Here is a 13,769-nt window from a genome sequence, read left to right as displayed (position 1 = left end):
ATGGGTCCGGGGGAAGGTCAACCACTTACCCCCTCTGAGCCTCAGTTTCCTCAGGACAGCAAGACGAGGAACGTGCTCTGTAAACCCATGAAGCGCTAAGACTTCTGGATTTGGAATCAGAGGTCTTGTGTTCCAGTCTTGCTTCTGTCACTCTGGGTGCTTGGTCCAAGGGGGCCCTGAGTTAAGGGAAGAGGAGAAGGGTAGCTACGAGTGCAGGGGGCAAAGCGGGGACAGGGAGCGCTGGTCTGGGACCTAGTGATTGAACTAATAGCAGGCTTTTACATCACTATGTTGTTGTTATTGTTGTTCAGTCACGTCTGACTCTTCGTGACTCCATTTGGAGTTTTCTTAGCAAAGATACTGGAGTGGTTTGCATTTCCTTCTCTAGCTCATTTTACAGATGAAGAAACTGAGGCAAACAGGGTTAAGTGACTTGGCCAGGGTCACACAGCTAGTAAGTGTATGAGGCTGGATTTGAATTCAGCTCTTACCGATTCCAGGCCCAGCACTCTATCCGCTATGCCACCTCACTGCCCGACACAACATTAATATGGGGGCTTGGATGTTTCTACTTGGATATATCTGCAGTTTCATTGAGGCCAGTCGGCAAGCGCTGATTAAGTGCTTGTGTGGGTGCTCCTTCCCCACCCTGGGCTCATCTTTGCCCACCCACCCTTTCTAACTGTGAGTGATTTTTGTCTCTGTCGGTGGGTAGCAGCTTGTCATGCAGTCAGGCTCCCTGGCTGCCATGCCTCGTGCTCACTACATAACCCGCCTCCTTCCCCAAGCACATGCTTCCTTAATGATGTCTATCACACCCTGCCTCGCACACAAATCATCGCTGGCGAGATGCTGCCGCCCGCTCCCACCCGCCCTGCGTCTCTCCGTCGTCCTTTGGGTCTCCTGCAATTCTGATTCTTGAGAGATCCCAGTGTTCCGTAACTCACAGCCCTGTAGCATCATCCAGAGGATGTGAATGTTAAGGGAGATCAAGGCACTGAGCCCTTTCCCAAATGCAATCCTGCCCACTCTCCTCCCCTGTTCAATTCTGGGCCAGCTCATTGTCTCGCTGCAGTGACGACCCAAGACGTATGCGGCGAGGGACGAGCTCAATGGCCTGCCTGTCTCTCTGCATGCCATCAGCTGGGCAATAACCATTCTGTACATCTTGACTTTTCCTGGGCAGATTTCTAGGCTGATCTTGGAGTGAGTATATCATTGAGAGGCTCTGAAGGTCCCCGAAGGCTTCAGGACATCAGCTCAATGTCACACACAGACAGGAACAGCTAAGGGCTGCTTGGCTCAGTGTTGCAGTGAAACGGAACTGGGAATGGTTTTGAGTGACAAAAGACCTGGTTCAAATCCTGACTTGAGAGCCAGATTCAGCAGAATTGGGCGTGTCTGCACACTGATTACAACCAGCCCTAAGAGAAGAAAGAACCGGGGCTGGATTTGGGAGGAATGAAAGAAGGTTACCAAGAGACACGTTCATACTTGAAGGGAGGGGAAATTTTCCAAAGCGTGGCCCCCACGTGGCCTGGCTACCTCTGGAGGTAGTGGGGTATCCCTCATTGGGCATCTTCAGTGAAAGGCCGGATGGCCTCTGAGTCCCTTCCTGCTGTGCAGCTCCTTGCTTGGTGTTATTCTGGATACTCAAGGAAAGGCCGAGTGCTTTGCAAACACCATACCCAGAGCTGGAAGCTCTGGTTGTTGTTTAGTTGTTTTCAGTCACATCTGACTTTTCAGGGCCCCATTTGGGGTTTTCTTGGCAGAGATACTGAACTGGTTTGCCATTTCCTTCTGTAGCTCATTTTACAGATGAGGAAACTGAGGCAAGCAGGATTAAATGACTTGCCCAGGGTCACACAGCTAGTAAGTGTCCAAGGCTAGATTTGAACTCAGGAAGATGAGTCTTTCTGACTCCAGGCCCGGCTCTCCATCTACTGCATTGCCTCTCTCCCCCGGAAAGCCTGGGACTTCAGGCAAAAGGCAGCCCAGACCAGGCCTCAGACACCAGGCCCGATGTGGGGCTGAGTGTTTTTTTCCAGTTGGAGGATGTCTGCTCGGTGTGCCTCATCCCCCGCCATCTTGGACTATAAGTACTGAGCTGGTGCCACACGTGAGTTTGGTATAGTCCTGTGGGACCGAGAGCTCGTGCAGGCCCACAGACCCATACTGAACGCAAGCGTCTGAATTAAAGAATTGAGGGGGCTAGCAATGCCTTGAAAAGGCTCCTCCCCTAGAATCTGGTTCCTGTTCATTGCTCCCCCACCCCTTCATTTGTATCCGTGGGCAAAAGAATCTTGAGGTAAAAGAAAACTGGGCAGGACTGAGAAGGCTCAGACTCAGACAGCCCTTGGGAGTTTGTTGGAAGACCAGCCCTTAAAATTAAACTGAATGGAACGGGTTAGTAATTGTATGCTAAACAAGGAGTTATAAGTACTTTCTAACCTTAGGTCAGATAATGGCTTAGGACCTTGATACTGTCATTGATTAAAAAGGAAGTTGAAGTAAAAAGAAACTTAATGCCTGAGTTCAGTTACTTGCCCGTTGTCTATTTGGTGTTTCAAAGAACTGGGCTCATTGGGTTGATTCCCTTTTTGGAGGAAAAAAGTCTATCACAATCAAGGCTTACTAGCTGCCAATCCCTGCGTTAAGGATTGAAGATACAAAGAAAAGCAAAAGTGCAATAACATTCCCTGCCGTCGAAGAATTTACATACTTATGAGGGAGAAATGCAAATAAATGCGTGCATATAAGATGCACACTGAGTAGATGGAAGGGAAGTATGATGCAGTGGGGGCTTGTGAGCTATGTCTTTTTTTATTTTAATATTTTTTTTTAGTGGATTGGACCCAGAGAACTTTGCACCTGGGATAGTTTGTCTTAGAAGTTAGAGAATGACCTCAGGTGCTAGAGATAAAACAGTACCACCCCCTATCACCACAAGATTCTGGAAGGCAATGTCTCCAAACAACTACTATCTATCTATTCCTAATAAATCTTCACCTCCCACTGCATTGGTCCCAGTGACTCAGAATCACTATTCTCCCTTTCTCGAGGAGCCAAGTATCTAGGCAGCTAGGTGGCATACTGGATAGAGCACCAGCCCTGGAGTCAGGAGGACCTGAGTTCAAATGTGACCTGAGACACATAACACTCACTAGCTGTGTGACTCTGGACAGGTCACTTAACCCCAATTGCCTTATTAAAAAAAAAAATAAAGGAGCCAAGTATCTGACTTCCCACATTTCTCTCTGCCTTTGTATACCTGGCTCTCTCAGTTTACCAACATCCTCAACTTCCATAATCTAGAACCCTGACATTCCCCTATCTGATTGATACCTCTTGACCTTCTATCTCTCCCTCTGACCCACTTATGCTACGCCTGTTTATCCTCACCACAACCTCAGACCCTCCAGGCCTTCCTGTTCTCCCAGGAAGAAATGTAAAGCCCTGCCTGAAATGGAAAGCCTTCCCCACTGGACTCTCACCTGCCTTTGCAGATTTGCTTCATCCTCTTCCCATTGCTGGACTCTGTGCTCTAATCAAACTGTCCAGGTAGCTGTTTCCCATGCACGACACATCGTCACCTCTGCCCAGACTCTCCCCCTGCTCCCCCCACCCCTTCCTCCTTCTCCACCTTAGAGAACTCCTAGCTTCCTTCAAAGCTTAACTCGGGTCCTGCGTCCTACGTTACACTCTTTCTGATCTCCTCTGTTATTAACATTCTCTCCCTTCTGAAATTACTTTGCGTTTACTTACTTGTGTATTGGTTGTGCCTCACCCCCACCCAGTAGAATGTATGCTCCTTGAGGGCAGGAAGTGTTTTAAAAAGTTTTGTATTTCCATTCTTGTTTTTGTATCCCCATTCCCTAGTGAAGTACCTAACACAGAGTAGGGGGCTTGATAAATGCATTAATAAATACATATAATAATAATTTGATAAATAATTGGATTCTTCAGGAATGGCTTTAGTCCACTTCCACAGAGGTAGTGTAGGGTAGTGGATACAGCACTGGACCCAGAATGAAGAAGACCTGGGTTCAGATCTCTCCTCAGTCTTTCTAGCTGTGTGACCCTGGGCAAATCGCTTCTCTAGGCCTTTGTAAAATGTGGAGACCAGACTCCATAAGCTCTAAGGCCCCTTTCTGCTCAAAAAGTATCATTAGGTGGGAGATCAGGAAAGGCTTCCTGTAGGAGGTGGTAACTGAGCTGGGCCTTGAAGAGAGCTGGGGGTTCCAAGAAGCAGAGATGGGGCAGGCAGACATTCCAGGCATGGGCTTGGTCACTGGGTCTAGGATTTATGCACGCTTCTCTTCCCCAACAAGAATTAAAGCTGTTGCAACATCTCTTAAAATGGACCCTTTCCAGACCCCAAGCTCCTTCCCTCCGTCACCAGCATGGGGAAATCAAAACTCTGAAAAACATGAGTCCTAAGACTATGTGGGGAAATGCTGACACCATTTAGAAGCACAGTTGGGGGAAAACGCCCATCGAACTTGGCATCCTAGGCGCTCGTGTTGGAAAGGACCTTAGAGAGCTCTCCTAGTGCTGGTACATTGATCGGCTTTACTTCTTAAATGGGCAGCTAGTTGGTGCAGTGGGTAGAGCGTCGGGCCTGAAGTCGTGAAGACCTGAGTTCAAATCTGGCCTTAGACATTAGCTGTGTGATCCTGGGCAAGTCATTTAACCATTTGCTTCAGTTTCCTCATCTGTAAAATGAACTGGAGAAGGAAATGGCAAATCACTCCAGTGTCTGTGCCAAGAAAACCCCAGATGGGGTTACAAAGTGTTGGATGTGACTGAAATGACATAATGACACTCCTTAAACAATGAGACTTCTCACCCCTAGCCTTTTGCTGCTGACACAGCTAAGTCTGGTCTACCAGAATCTGATTCTGCAATATCTTCACTTGCCTTTCTGCTCCTCCTCAGGACTGGCTGGAAATGCCTGGACCAGCGTCTGTTCATTTTGGTCGTTAGCTTGTTGTCCAACCTTAACCATGTTACTGAACATCCTGGGCCTTGCGCAGGCTGGCCCTTCTGGTCTAATGGAACTGAGCCCAGAACAAAGTTTAATCCAAACAACTGTTTTGTTTCTTAAAATCAACCCAATTTTCAAACTTCCACTAAAATCCATTTTCAGTCCCTGTTGTGGTGTTGAGGTGACCCTAGGTTCTTGAAGCCCCTTCCGATGGAACATAAACTGTGTTGGCCCCACCAAGCTGGAATGCCTTCATCTATGGGCCTGGAACAGGGCTGTCTAGCTGTCACCTGCAGATCAGCTTAGCTAAATTCCGAGCAGCCATCACCAGATTGGCTTCGAGCTAATGAATTTTTCAATCACACTCTGGAAACTATCTACTGTTAAATCGAAGAAGGATTGTAAACTATAGAGCTGTCACTTGGCTGAACCCATCAGGGCTTAGCCCCGGGTGGAAAATTTAGAAGGTGCTGACAGCATCACCCAGCGACACCCTTCTTCTACCTGGTGCGGCCTCATCCCAGAGTGACTTTCTTCTCCTGTCCAGCCTCATCCTTTGCAGCGGGCAATAACCACCCCCGGGCACCCCTTCAGTCATGCAGAAATGCTCTGGTGTCCTAGGCCATGTTTTCTCCCCTCAGAGCATCCTGGAAGTATGAAATGATGACGGTCAAAACTTGTTTAGCCGATTTTATTTCCTTCTTTTCACTGAGTTGGTTGGCATTTGGTAGACTCAATCTGAGTTCTGTGAATTCTAAAATGAGGGTGGCGGAATGGTAGCCCTGCTAGAGCAATTGTAGATCGTACAGCCCCATCGTAGCCTGGAAATAATGGGAATGAGCAGGGGAGGGGTCAGTGAAAGGTCCACTGGATCTGGAGGGAGAGGACTGAAGTTGGAACCCTGTCTTTGACACTGACCACCTATGACTGCCAGGCTCATAAAATGGAAGGGCTTCCCAGGTCAATTCCAGCCTTAAATCTATGACCCTACGACCCCTTGAGCTGGCCCTTCAGACAAGGAGAGGCAAGGCTTGTTTTGGACTACAGAATATTAGAACCATTGATTTAGGACTGCCAGGGACCCATGGCCCCACAAAGTCCAGTCCTATCACTTTGCAGATGGGGACACTGAGGCCTATCAGAATTAAGTGACTGGCCCAAGGTCATGCATTTAGCATGTAAAACAGAACCAGGATGAGCATCCTGGAAATCTGACTCCAAATCTAGCACCCTTCTCACTGGGCTCCCCTGTGGAGGCTGTGTTTGTATTTCCCCTTTCTGTGCTGAGCTGTGCCACTAAACTGGAGACTTCACCTTTCCATACCTTGGTTTCCCCACCTGCATAATTCTAAAAGGCAACTTGCAGTAGAAATGTGCTTTTGGGTCCTGGCTGGAGGTAGCTTGGTGGATAGAGCACCAGGTCTGGAGTCAGGAAGACCTGAGTTCAAATCCAGACTCAGACTCTTACTAGCTGGGTGACCCTGGGCAAGTCATTTAACCCTGTTTGCCTCAGTTTCCTCATCTGCAAAATGAGCTGGAGAAGGAAATGACAAACCACTCCAGTATCTCTGCCAAGGAAACCCCAAATGGGATCAGGAAGAGTTGGACACGACTGAAAAGACTGAACAACAAAGTCCATTATGGTCTCTGAGCCTCAGTTTCCTCGTCTGTATAATGGAGATAATGATGCTTAATCTGGCCTGCCTCCCAGGGCTGCTGTAAAGAAAGCATCAGAGCTCTACAAGCGTTAACCATGACTCTGGGCCAGGGCCTCTGCGGCCCAGGCCTGGATGAATGAGCTAATGTCTGTGAAGGGCCATGACGGCTTCTGAGGAATGACCAGGGCTGAGATTCTTCAATTCAATTAACACCAAAAAAGGAAAATTCCCAGCCACTGCCTTGGATTATTTTATTTAAAAGAGAAAAACTAAAAAGAAAAAACCCATCATAATGGACTCATTAGGCTGAAACAGTCAAAGAGATTTCCCTTCCACGGAACTCCGGGCTTGTTACACTTTACTCCCTTCGTGCACTCGATGGTCCAGCCGAACAAGCCTCCTTCGGACCGCAGATTTAGAACTGGAAGAGACATCCCTTAGAGGTCCTCTAGTCCAACTTCCTCATTTTACAGATGGGGAAACTGAGGCCCAGAACAGTTAAGTGACTTTTCTAAGGTGACAGGTAGTAAAGTAGCAGGAAAAAGATTTGAACTCAGGTCCTCTGGCTCCAAATCCAGAGCTCTTTCTCACACATGCCATTTTATCTTACTTATCTGTGTGACCTTGGGCAAGTCACTTAACTTCTTTATAAAGTAATGGAATAGGGCTATACCTGTGACCCTATCACCTGAAATCATCCCATCTCTATCACTTACTAGCTGTGTGACCTTGGACAAGTCACTCCCCCTCTATAGGAATCAATTTCCTTATCTGTAAAGTAAAGTGGCTGATTTTTAAAGTCTTTTCCACATTAGATCTATAAAGAAAAGGTGCTTACCTAAGTTGACACAACTAGTTAGCGTCAAACGCCAGCTTCACTGACTGAAAACTCGGCACTCGTCCCTTTCTACCCTGCTGCATCTGCTAATGCTACCAACGTTATCTTTTCTCCTCTGATACTTTCCAGGACTCCCCCACCTCCTCCCTGTAGCATCACGGATTGAGAAGCAGCTGGGCAGCACAATGGAGTCAATCCGACCTGAGTTCAATCTGGTCTCAGATACTTTGTACTTGTCTAATCCTGGGCAATTCACTTAACCTATCTGCCTCAGTTTCCTCAACTGTATAATGGGAATAACAACAACACCTGCCTCCCAGGGTTTTTTTGAAGATCAAATAGATATTTGTAAAGTGCTTAGTACAGTTCCTGGCACATAGTAGGTGCTCTATAGAAGTTGTCTAGTGAACCCCCTCTTCACTTTACAGATGAGGAAACTGAGGCCCGGAGAAGGAAAGTGACATGTCTCAGGTTCCACCCCCGACTTCAGAGCCAGTGGGGAGGGGAGGATAGAGGGGTGGTGGCATTGGCTTCTCCTGTCCTCTGAGTTGAGACCTGGGTCAGCCTTCAGGCTCTCACCTGGACTGGGGGCTCTTGGAGTCTGGTAGTACAGGCAAGGCTTTTATTGTGAAGGGAACCCAAGTCAATGGCAGGGGCTGCTCCTCCCCGCCCTGCCTCCCTTCCCCTTGTCCCCTCCCTCCCGTCCGCTGCCAAGTGTGGGGCTGCACTGGCCGTTTTAGGACTTTTAAAATCATTCGGCGCAGCTGGAAACTCCTCTGCCGCTCCCTCGGCTTCAGCTGAGCCGCCCGCCCCAGCACTGTCCAGTCCAGAGCTGCCCAGCCTTGAACTGCCCTGCCCAGGGCTGCCCAGCACTGCCCAGCCTTGAACTGTCCTGCCCAGCGCTGCCAATCCTTGAACTGCCCTACCCAGCGCTGCCCAGCCTAGAACTGGCCAGCCCAGCACAACGCAGCCCAGCCTGCAGCAGACAGATCGAGCAACAGCCCGGTGAAGCTCGCTCCCCAGGCTTGGTGGGAGCAGGGACATGTACTTTGTGCATTGGCACATCTAGGCACACTCAGACTGCACTCTGAGATGCACGCACGTCTTTAGACACACTCACACCCAGCCAGGTGCACACACTTATGCACACATGCTAAGGCATTATGTGTTTGCACTGAGGAGCACGTTCAGACACCCACTCTCAGGTGCACTTAGAACTTATTGCAAAAGCACTCAGGCACACGCACACACTCATTCACACATGCACTCATTCACACACGCACTCAGACACTCAGAAGCACACACACACACACACACACACACTCACAAACGCTCACTCAGGAGCACCCACGGGACCTGGAGCAGACTCCTTGGGGAGCCAGCTGGCTGCAGGGGGCCCTGGGAGGACTTCCAGGTGCCTCAGGACCACCTGGGAGAATAAGCAAGGGCCACATTGCTTGGTAGCCCGAGCTCCAGGCTGCCCCAGGTCCCTGGGAGCCTCTTGGTGGTAAACAGGCAGGGAGAGATTTTTTATTTCAAAAGCAAACTTGTTGAAGAGGCATGTTCAGGGGCTGTCCTGACAGACTGAGGCTGACCCTCCGGGTGTGAGCTGGGCTGTCTGCCTCCTAGGGCCCCTCAAGCCCATCCCACCTTCTGGGGATGAGCCCGAGCAGCTGCAGAGGGAGAAGAGGAGTCACCGGCCAGGCAGCTGATCTGCTGAAGCATGGTATGGTTTAAGGGTCTAGGGAAGGGGGGGGGTTGCTGGGGTGCAGGGGGGGACCGTCGGACGGGGTGTCACGCACGGAGCCCTGCATGCAGGCTCACAAGTCCGCTGTTCAAAACCAGGCTCGGCATTCAGTGACAAAAGGAATTTTAACTCACTGTGTGACTGTGGGCAAGTCATTCACTTCTCTGGACCTCAGGTCTGTAGAATAAGCCTAGGGAGAGCTAAAACCAGGCATGCTGGCCCTGGGTGCAGCACCCTGTGCCGCGCCAGGGCAGAGGTGGTCACACAGAAGGCTGGCCAAGCCCAGCCGCCGCTGCGGGGCATCACAAAACACGCGGGAGTTTCTGGCCTGAGACGTAGGTCCCTTCTGATTCTGACTGAGATAGGACCCCATAGGAGCAGACAGGAATACAATGGCTGTTACAAGGAGGGTGGTCCCCTGCTTAGGACACTCAGAGCCCCCCCTTCTGGTTGCTAGGTATGAATCTCCAGATCAGTCTGAGTGGGCTGAATGATTAGCATTTTGTCTAGCTAGAGGAATAGCGGATAGACTTTTAGTACCAAGAAGACCTGAGTTTAAATTCTGCCTCAGAGTCATTCAGTAACTGTGTGATCCTGGGTAAGTCACTTAGGTTCTCTAAGCCTCAGTCTCCTCATCTGTAAAATGAGGAGGTTGGACTCAGTGGCTTGCTTCTGAGGCTTCTTCCAGCTCTAATGCAATGATCCCATGAAAAAAGATCTGGGGTTCTTAGTGGACCACAAGGCAATGCGATGAAGCTGTCAAAAATGGAGAATGGAATCATCTTGGGCCTGGCTTCAGGAGTGCAGAGGTGATAGTCTCCCTGTACTTCTCATCTGAGCTCATATGGAGTACAGTGTTCAGTTTTGGGGGCCATCTTTTATTTTTATTTATTTATTTATTTATTTTGGTGAGGCAACTGGGGTTAAGTGACTTGCCCAGGTTCACACAGCCGGTGTCAAGTGTCTGAGATCGGATTTGAACTCAGGTCTTCCTGACTCCAAAGCTGGAGCTCTATCCACTGTGCCACCTAGCTGCCCCACAGGCAGATCTTTAAGACTGAAAATTGCATAGTAGATGCTAACCTGCATTGGGAGTAGGAATTTTCTGTGCCAATGAAATTCCCTCTTCAGATGTAGGTCTACACCTACTCTATGATTCATAGTTCTGGTGCAACAGAAAAAAAAAGATTCCTGTTTTTCACTCTGGTAATATTGTGAGTCTCCCCTTTCCCTGTTCTGAACTGTCTGTAAGGCTCCCCGTCCCCTTGTCCTAAGAGAAGCAAGAGCCCCCGACCCCTTTCTCCCTCCAGGGCCAGTGGACTGCTTCCCCACCCCGTGTGTGCCTGGGGCTGGCTCGGGGGCCCCCTCTCTCGGGGTGGACCGGGGTCTACATTGTCCACATTTGTTATCTGAATTTTCCCCTGTGAACAGCCTGGAATGGTGTACATGGCACGTCAAGATGAGTCTGATGGTCCAAGTGGACTAGGTCACATAGCAAGGACAGCACAGGTTTAAGAGGAGCTTGGGTAGTGCGCACAGTATGGAGGAAATGACAGACAAGCCTCCTCGAGGCCTTCTCTCCAAGCCCCCACCTCGAGCTGCCTTATCTTCCTTCTGTGCTGCTAAGGAGAAGGACAGGGGAGTGGAGGGGCACAGACAGCGGGGATGCCAACCCACCTTTACTGCCTGTTTCCTATGTAGGAGCCTGAGAGGCAGCCAGGGAAAAGCTGGGGCAGGGCCAGCCAGCCGGGCACGAACGCTTTTGAGGTACGGCCTTAAAGATGCAGGGCTTCTTTCCCAAGCAGGTCTTTTTGGCCTGGGCAGGATTTCTGGGGCCTCCCGAAGGTGCAGCGCTGCTTGTAGGTGTGAGGGTGGAGTCTCCATCCGGCTCCAAGAGCCCCAGACCCGTCAGCAGGGCGGCCAAAGAAAGCACCGTGTTCTCAGCCACCAAGCCCTAAAAAGCCGAGGGCCCCCGGGTTTCGCCAGGAGCAGGAGGGGAGGGAGGGGGCTGGCTTTCCTGGGAGAATGGTGATGCTGGCTGACATTGACTTGGGGACTTGCTGAGGAACGGCCTTTGTGAATCTGAGGGTCCTGCCTCTGTGCCATTCGTAGGATGCTCAGAAGTCAGGGAGTCAGAAGAAGCATGGGAGGTGGGGACGGGATGGCTAGGTGGAAAGAAAAGAGACATGGGGGGTTCAAGGACCCGGATTCTAGGCCCGGCTCTGCCAAAAGTTGACTGTGTGATAGTGGGCAAGTCACTCTCGGCCTCTGCCCCTATAGCCATAAAGTCGGGAGGGAGTCTAGAATTCAGGGAGTCTTAATCGGGCATCAGTAGACCATGGATTGATTTCATGGGGTCTGTGCAACTGGGGGGGAAGAGATCATATCTTTATTTTAACCTAGTTGGTTTCTTTGCAATGCTATGCATTTTATTTTATGCATTCAAAAACATTAATCTGAGAAAGGGGTCCATAGGCTTCAGTAGCTGGTGGCAAAGTAGATAGAATTCTGGACCTGAAATCAGGAAGACCTGAGCTTAAATCCAGCCTCAGAAACTGGGCTAGTCACTTTAACCTCTGTTTGCCTCAGTTTCCTCATCTGTAAAACAGAGGCAATAATAATACCTACCTCCCAATCAATAACCATTTATGTGCCAGGCCCCGTGCTAAGCACCAGGGATACAAAAAAGAAGCAAAAGACAATCCCTGCCCTCAAGGAGCTTAGAATCTAATGATAAAGTGAGCTTTTTGTGAAGCCCTTTGCTGTAGAAATGCTAGCTCCTCCTCCTCCGACTCCTGCCTAGTCCTTCAACAAAGATTAAGAGGTGTTTCCTTCAAAATAAGATATTTCTAACTATTGTGAGCTGGGTTTTTGCTCCTGTTACCACTCTTAAATTACTAATAGTAATGCAACCCATAATCATAATTATCATTATAATATATCTGTATAATCAATATATAATACAGCATATTATTAATAATACCAATTCTGATTGTCCACATTTTAAGAGCATTTACAGCATATAACATGCTTTCTTCCTGCCGCTGTCTTGATTTGCACATTTTAAAAGCCTGGCTGACACTCCCAGGCACCTCCTTTCCTTGGAAGAGGCATAGTGGAAGGCATGATGTCTTCAGAGAGTTCTGAATTCCCGGGATGACAGAAACTAACAGGAGGGAATCAGAATTGTTCCTGATAAGCCCTGGTAACTAACCAAAATAATTCACAATGACAAATTGTTTCCATCTCATTTTCCTTCTATAATAATTTTTTTAGCCTGATGTCTTTCAATTTCTTACTTCCTTTCCATAATGGTGCAAATAATAACAATAGTAATAGTTAGCATTTATATAGCACTAAAGCCAAAGATCTGCAGAGTGTTTTGCAAATATCATCTCATTTATCCTCACCACAACAGTGGGAGGTACGTGCTATTATTCTCATTTTACAGATAAGGAAACTGAGGTTAAGGGATTTGTCCAGAGTCACAGAGCTAACAAGTGTCTGAAGCTGGATTTGAGACTCTAGGTAGGTCCAGCACCCTAAATGTCTCAGTTCTAATAAGCAATGAAACAGCCAAAGGGAAAAACCAGGGAAAATTCACAAACTAGACAATCTGCTTCAGAACTGACTTTTTGAACAGGAAGAGGCCGTATAGATTATATAAAGTGCTGATATATTTTTATAGATGAGGAAACTGAAACCCAGAGATGTTGAGTGACTTGCCCAGTGTCACACAGCTGAAATCAACACTTCTGGTTGGGTAATCTTTCCATGAACAAATCTGGCAGAACTCTTAATTGGACTTGTAGAAAGAGAAACGTGTGCACCACGTGAAGGACATACAATGCTTAGGTTCTGACTTGTAGCTAAATGGATGGTACATTGAATTAGTCCCTCTGTGTGTGGCAGCTGGAAGGCACAGTGGATAGAGCGCTGAACTTGGAGTCAGGAAGACTTGAGTTCAAATCCAACCTCAGACACTAGACATGTCACTTAACCTCTGTTTGCCTTGGTTTCCTCATCTGTAAAGTGGAGATAATAGAACCTACCTCAGGGCTCTTGGGAAGATCTGATGCCAACGTAGGTGAAGGGCTTTATAAATACCAGGAAGTATAATTTTTAGACGGTCAATGCTTTTCTAGGGTTGTCTCCTCACCCATAAACATGTAACAACACCTTATATAATCTACAAAGTCCCATTTCATTCCTAATTCCTCTTCCATGGTGGATTACCTAGTTTCTGCCTTATTTTTGTTCTCTTCTTTGGCCATTTTAATGCTCATTGAAGTCTCTTCTAGTCAGAAAAGAGAAACGAAGGAAAACTCAATGCAGATGGCAATGAGCTGAGCTCAGATTTGATTAGGAGGAAGGGAGCTGGCTGGATTGCACTTGGGAAATTACACGGTGTCTGCAATGGTCACAGGCTGGTGTGCCAAAGCCCATCTTTCTTTCTCTTTCTTTCTTTCTTTCTTTCTTTCTTTCTTTCTTTCTTTCTTTCTTTCTTTCTTTCTTTCTTTCTTTCTTTCTTTCTTTCTT

The 13,769-nt window shown here is 48.3% G+C and overlaps 1 protein-coding gene across 1 annotated transcript in view; it reads left to right on the top strand.

Annotated features, from left to right (window-relative positions):
- The first annotated feature begins 8,471 nt into the window (after positions 1-8,471).
- LOC114050660 (protein FAM198A-like) overlaps positions 8,472-13,769 on the top strand; it is a 60,954-nt gene continuing 55,656 nt past the window's right edge. The window contains exon 1 of the mRNA XM_027872516.1: positions 8,472-9,209. Coding sequence (XP_027728317.1) covers positions 9,207-9,209 — 3 coding nt within the window. The 5' untranslated portion in view covers positions 8,472-9,206. The remainder of the gene's footprint in view (positions 9,210-13,769) is intronic.

Source organism: Vombatus ursinus, unplaced genomic scaffold (assembly GCF_900497805.2).
Source record: "Vombatus ursinus unplaced genomic scaffold, bare-nosed wombat genome assembly UNPS02014799.1, whole genome shotgun sequence".
In the NCBI taxonomy this organism is placed as follows: domain Eukaryota; kingdom Metazoa; phylum Chordata; class Mammalia; order Diprotodontia; family Vombatidae; genus Vombatus; species Vombatus ursinus.
Note: the sequence above shows the minus strand (reverse complement) of the source record. Positions and strands in the feature narration are given on the sequence as shown.